Here is a 6,148-nt window from a genome sequence, read left to right as displayed (position 1 = left end):
GTCGAAATATGGTGGTGGAGGAGGTGCGTCGACAGGAGGATGCAGCCAGAAATGCCAGAGCTGTAGCACTGGCCAAGTTTCCTCTTTTCAACACACTCCCAATTCATCCAGCGGCCCCGCTGGATGAATTGGGAGTGTGTTGAAAAGAGGAAACTCACATGGAGTGAAATCTGCGGAATGGAGTGTAATAGGTTAAGTTTCATCATCTGAGCCACATATGATGTGCTGCCTTCCCCCATAAATCTGCAGCTTTGGTTTGGAAAGGACCCATCTTGCCCCCTGTGTACAGACCCAGCAACACCAAGCCCATTTTGGTTTGTTGTAGGACTAGCTTTACTCAAGGCAGATACACATGGAGACACAACCAGGTCCTCAGGTGTCTAGCTGAAAAAGTTGAGTACAAGAGGGAATCCACCAACGCCCAACCTTTCACAAACCAAGAGGAGCATCAGTATCCATCAGCATTTGTCCGGGAGGGGAACAAGTGAAGGACTAGCTCTTCAACCCTGGATCTGGGACCGCCGAAGGTCGCCAGGGATTGGCAGATGCAAGTTGACTTGGATCAGAGACTAATTTTCCCCACAGAAATTGTTACAACTCCTCTGTGACCAGACCTTGTCTTTTGGCCTAACTCTCAAAAAGTTGCTTATGTCATTGAGCTGATGGTGCTGTGAGAGGATGCAAGACACATGCCCAGGCCTGATCAACCTGTGGTGGGCCTGCCTCAGCCAATGGTGTCTTGTGATAAAGGCCGAAACACCCTGTGAAGTTGAACCACACAACTTATGATGTGTCCTGCTGGTAAAGCTTCCAGGCTGCCTTTCCTCATAGTAGCCATCCCTCAAGACTTTCTCCATTAGAAGCAATGCAGTATCAGGGATTGTAACAGCTAGTCCTTTTATTGAATCACAATATTCATTAAACCCAAAGCAACACATGAGACCCGGGTCCTGCAGCAGTGGAGAAACAGTTCTGGTGGCCGGCCCGGCGGGCGGCCACAATGGTGGCCGTCCGTGGGTCCGGTGGTGGAGAAACAGTTGTGGCGGCCTGCTGCAGATCTGGCAGTGGGAGAGAAAAAGTTCTGGTGCCGACCACAGGTCCAGTGGTGGCGTGGCATGGTAGATGACCAGCGATATGCTGGAGCTGCCAACTGTGGCTGAGCAGCTCAGGCTATGTTAGGTCGAGTAGGTCCCCACGAACAACAGATCTCTGGCGTGGGCAGAGCAGGTCCTTCCGCCATGCTGACCTCTGGCTCAGGCAGAGATGTGGCTGGGCCTGAAAGCAGTGTAGAAGCCGCAGGCGGTTGAGCAGGTGGCAGCATGGCAGCTGCAGGCAGATGGCAGCGTGGCAGCCGTAGGTAGTTGAGAAGATGGTGGCGTGGCAGCTGCAGGCAGTTGAGCAGGTGGCGGCATGGCAGCCGCAGGCAGTTGAACAGGTGACGGCGTGCCAGCCACAGGCGGTTGAACCGGTGTGGAGAGCACTAGCGGAGGCAAAGCAGGATGCTGGAGGGGGTCACCCGAGCCTCCAGCTAACGTGGCCAGATACCAGATGCTCCAGCAGGAACAGAAGTAGATGTGGCGACTTCTGGAGGAGGAAAAGTGTCCAAACATGGGTTACGTCCTAACCCTAACCCATGTTTGGACATAAGTGCATGTGTCACCAGGACACCCCACGTCGAAGGTCGATGATTGATTTTGTTATTGTATCATCAGATCTGTGGCTGTATGTTCTGGGAAATCTGGTGAAGGTAGGAGCTCAGCTGCCCACTGACCACCATCTGACCACCGTCTGGTGGTCAGTTGGGTCAGTTGGATCAGGTGGCAGGGGAGGATGCTGGACAGACATGGCACACCCTAAGGGTTTAATCTAAAACTCTGGCTGCTAAGTTCAAAGGGAAACTTTTAGATATCGGTAAACACACAGAACACAACTACTGGTCTGATTTCCTCAGTTTTTGCACACCATGCTAAGATATGCCAAGTTTTGGGGATCATCTTGTTGGAACAATACTATTTTATGCTTGTCAAATTGTATTAAACAAACTAAATGGTAATAAACTGCAGTACAGAATTACTATGATCAATAAAATAAAGTTAAATCAATTATTACTGTTTATTTCTTCTACTTTTTAAGATTTTGTTGTAAAAATAAAGTTAAAACTAAACTAGAAATGTGTGGTATGACGTTAATACGTCATAAAAAATCCTATGCTTTTAAAACAAGACGTTAATGTTAATTTTTCATTCATACAAATGTTTAGAATAATATGTTTTATCAGTACGGCAAAGAAAATTAAAATAAATCCCAGTCATTGATACGTCAGTGTAACACAGATTCCGAGTCAGTATTCCGTTTTTTACGAAACGAAGCTTGAACTGGCGGGTAGCTGTAAAATCTGACTTCAGATCGGCACGTTTGGAAGCCACGTAAAAACGCAGCAAGCCTCGCGGTATTTACGCTACCCAGAATGCCCCGGTCTTCCTTTCTGCCTGAACCGACATGGTGGGTACATAGCTGTTCCTTCTGGGGGAAATATTTTATCTGTTTTATCTGTTTGCATCCTCTCATACATTTATATTTTTATACTGTAGAAAGCGCCAATTAAGTCTTTGAACTTTGTGTAGGGCCATGATGTTAATATTATGCTTTGATGCTGTGTTGTTTTTGACAAAAACTTAGGTTAAGTTGGTCGATGTGTTACCGGTGCTAGCAGTGCTGTGGTTGAGTGAAGTACTGAAGCTAAAGGCGATGAACATGCTTGTTTTAGGAGCTCGTTTTTTGTTTTTTTAATTTAATTTTTGTATTTTTCTTTTTAATTTTCCAGACGGTTATATGTATTTTGTAGAGTAGAAGTACAATATTACCGGGGTACAAGTTTGTGTGCCCTGCTAGTTTACTCACTAGCATTAAGTGAATGGGCCCGAGCGTGGGTCGGTATTAACCTTCCTTTTGGCCTCACATTAGTAGTGTTTCTGTCGTTTATTGAATGTATTCACAAACACGCAAGTCTTACCTACGTTTTCATTGATACGTTATTGTCCTGAATCGGTCTTTAGTTCAGTGTGTATGACGTCCCTTACGTGTTGGTGTAGCAGCATGGAGATTAGGCGAGCTCCAAAGTCATTCTCTGGATTTGAGGTTTATTTCTTGCTTTTTGCGTTAGTTTTAAAAAACTAAAGTGGTCTTTTAATTGTATTTTTGCTAGATTTTATTTTATTGTATTGTGGGAAATTGACATGGGTAGTTGCTAAAGCTATGCTAAGCAACCCCCTGACATGCTTGGGAAATGTAGAGCAGTGTTGTAAGTTTACATGTGGAGTAACATGTTTACAATTTAATAATCGCACATTAAGTTAAAATTGCTTGTGTTTATGCTTCTGTAACACACTGTTCCCTTTTCCACAGCCTAAGGGAAAGAAGGCTAAGGGGAAGAAGGTGGCACCAGCCCCTTCAGTGGCCAAGAAGCATGAGGCCAAGAAAGTAGTCAACCCCCTGTTCGAGAAGAGGCCCAAGAACTTTGGCATCGGTGAGTATCTGCAGGTGCCACTTTATTGGGGGCATAAGCTAGTGGTCATACAGGTGCAGATGATGTAAAAGAATATTTGCTATCTTAATACCACTGATGACAGTATTCCCACCAAGATCGCTGATGCACATTATATTAACATTGAATTAAGAGAAAGTCTGTGTTTAATGGTAGATAATGATGAATTTGTTGTTCTTTACCACAGGCCAGGATATTCAGCCCAAGCGTGATTTGACACGCTTTGTGAAATGGCCTCGTTACGTCCGCCTGCAGAGGCAGCGCTCCATCCTCTACAAGCGTCTGAAGGTTCCCCCTGCGATCAACCAGTTTACCCAGGCTCTGGACCGCCAGACTGGTAAGTACAAGCAAGTGGTTTTCTTCTTTATGGCAGCATGTCAGAGTTGTCATGTGCATTCTAAGAAGGACTGTTTCACTGTGCAAGTGATGTGAAAGAGTATTTGCTATCTGACCAGTTATGCGGACCACTTCCACCAAGATCACTGATGCATGTGTTTGTAACCATGGTAGCTTTGCAGTAAACCAAACCTGTAGCCCAAATTTCAGTGTTTACATTTTTAATTTTAATTGGTTTCTTCCGCAGCCACTCAGCTGTTCAAGCTGGCTCACAAGTACAGGCCCGAGACAAAGCAGGAGAAGAAGCAGAGGCTGCTGGCTCGTGCTGAGCAGAAGGCTGCTGGAAAGGGAGATGCCCCGACGAAGAGACCTCCCGTTATCCGTGCAGGTGAGTTTGATTGAACAAAGTCCTGTCTTTGTTAAGCTCCACAGTTTAGTAAAAATGTATAAAAGTTTAAGACTTATGCTAGCCTATTTGGCAGCTCAGTCTTAATGTATTTCAGGAGTGCTGGTGAAATTGTAGGTTTGCTCCTAAACAATCTTAAACCATGCATTAGAACCTATTTTGTGTTCTTGTTAGTTCAGCCTCATCTGACTTGGCCTCAATGCAGTGATGACCAGAATTTCTTCACCTGAAACTTGCCGTGATGGCTTTTGAGCTTTTTAACCCTGAGCGTTGGCCAAAAAATAATGAAACATTTTTCTGGATTAAGTTGGCGGATCACACATTTTAATTTCTGCCTTTTGGTTTTCACCCTCTGCAGGTGTGAACACTGTCACCTCTCTGGTGGAGAACAAGAAGGCCCAGCTGGTCGTCATTGCCCATGATGTGGATCCTATTGAGGTGAGATTGGTGTAATATTGTGAATGCATGTTGGGTTCATTTTAGTGTAAAAAGTGGTCTCTGGCAATGATGTCTGAATTTCTTCACCTGAATCCTCTGTGTGGATCAAAACATACGAGCTTTTTAACCCTGAGCACAGACCACAAAGCAAAAACAAGTTTTCATTTTTATAAAAGGCAATATGGTTGCTACACTCCATGGATAAACCCTAAAATTTTTTGCCTCCTGAAATAATACTTAATATAATAATAATACGATACGTAATACTTCCTGTGGCTCCCCTGAATTTCTAGCTCGTGGTCTTCCTGCCTGCTCTGTGCCGCAAGATGGGTGTCCCTTACTGCATCGTGAAGGGGAAGGCTAGACTGGGCAGACTGGTGCACAGAAAGACATGCAGTTCATTTGCCTTCACACAGATTAACCCGTGAGTATGAGCATACACTGAACTGTGTTCAAGTGTGACAGTGAAGTTTGGCAAATGTTTTTTAGTACATGTTCAATAACTGGCTGGAGAAAAGATTTGATACTTCCTCTGGAGTGAGATCTTAATTCACATCTTCAAATTTGCTTGGATTATTTTCTATTGCAGTTGACTCCTTAATCAGGGACCACAGTATGTATGAATTTGAAGTGAATTTTCAAACAGGAAAATTTAGTCATCTGTATAAAAGTGTTTTTCTTTTTTTCCCTACTTCTAGTGAGGACAAAGGTGCACTTGCTAAGCTTGTGGAAGCCATCAAGACCAACTACAATGACAGATACGAGGAGGTGAATAACCATTACTCAGTTAGCAGTGTTTACATTTCACAAATCCTAAAACAAATTGTACAAATATTTAACTGTTCGCGATCTCATTTTCCAGATCCGTCGTCACTGGGGAGGTAACATCATGGGTCCCAAATCCACAGCCCGCATCACTAAGCTGGAGAAGGCAAAGGCCAAGGAACTTGCAACCAAGCTTGGTTAAATTGTTTGGAATAAAAAATGTATGCCCTAAAAGAAAGACTTTTGTTGTTTAATTTTCAAACTAAAATTATAAAAATGTTAGAATCAGATTGCAGGTGTCACCACAGTGACAGCAGGAAATGTAAACATGGGAGCATTTTAAATTCTGCTTGTTCATAATAAGGGTGGAACTGACGTTTTTAGGTTTCCCATGCCGAATCCTGAAGTGTCACAGTTTAAATCAAGATGAATGATAATCTTGGGCATTATCTGACAAATTGCTTGAAAAGAGTGATCAGGATAGTTTTGTTTTTTTTTTTTTTGTTTTTTTTTTTTTTATAACTGAGAAACCACAACTTGAAAGGTGAAAACTATCATGAACTCTGCCTTTCAATTCATTGAAGTGTAGACATATTGATGGTCTAAGTTTCTGTAACTGGAGTTACCGAATCTGATCATATTGATATTATATTTAATAT

At 43.4% G+C, this 6,148-nt stretch overlaps 1 protein-coding gene and 4 non-coding genes across 5 annotated transcripts; all 5 read left to right on the top strand.

The window, feature by feature from the left end:
* Window positions 1–2,479: 2,479 nt before the first annotated feature.
* rpl7a (ribosomal protein L7a) lies at window positions 2,480–5,727 on the top strand. Its single transcript, XM_031754691.2, has 8 exons — window positions 2,480–2,502; window positions 3,406–3,526; window positions 3,732–3,881; window positions 4,128–4,268; window positions 4,645–4,724; window positions 5,018–5,148; window positions 5,423–5,492; window positions 5,587–5,727. The coding sequence occupies exons 1-8, from the start codon at window positions 2,500–2,502 to the stop codon at window positions 5,689–5,691; spliced, it is 801 nt and encodes a 266-aa protein (XP_031610551.2). The 5' UTR covers window positions 2,480–2,499; the 3' UTR covers window positions 5,692–5,727.
* Window positions 3,581–3,654, top strand: LOC116331894. Its single transcript, XR_004200337.2, has one exon. It is a non-coding gene; the product is annotated as a small nucleolar RNA SNORD24 (small nucleolar RNA).
* LOC116331895 lies at window positions 3,963–4,034 on the top strand. The gene has a single exon (XR_004200338.1). It is a non-coding gene; the product is annotated as a small nucleolar RNA SNORD24 (small nucleolar RNA).
* Window positions 4,486–4,558, top strand: LOC116331893. Its single transcript, XR_004200336.2, has one exon. It is a non-coding gene; the product is annotated as a small nucleolar RNA SNORD36 (small nucleolar RNA).
* Window positions 4,786–4,862, top strand: LOC116331891. Its single transcript, XR_004200334.1, has one exon. It is a non-coding gene; the product is annotated as a small nucleolar RNA SNORD36 (small nucleolar RNA).
* Window positions 5,728–6,148: the final 421 nt, after the last annotated feature.

The sequence above is a fragment of the Oreochromis aureus genome, linkage group 7 (genome assembly GCF_013358895.1).
Source record: "Oreochromis aureus strain Israel breed Guangdong linkage group 7, ZZ_aureus, whole genome shotgun sequence".
NCBI lineage: Eukaryota > Metazoa > Chordata > Actinopteri > Cichliformes > Cichlidae > Oreochromis > Oreochromis aureus.
This window is presented reverse-complemented; position numbering and strand designations above follow the sequence as displayed.

Excerpts from the sequence above, each read along its gene's own strand:
- rpl7a (XM_031754691.2), top strand. Across the intron at positions 3,527-3,731 it reads GCCCAAGAACTTTGGCATCG|GCCAGGATATTCAGCCCAAG; the intron begins GTGAGTATCTGC and ends TCTTTACCACAG. Across the intron at positions 4,725-5,017 it reads ATGATGTGGATCCTATTGAG|CTCGTGGTCTTCCTGCCTGC; the intron begins GTGAGATTGGTG and ends CTGAATTTCTAG.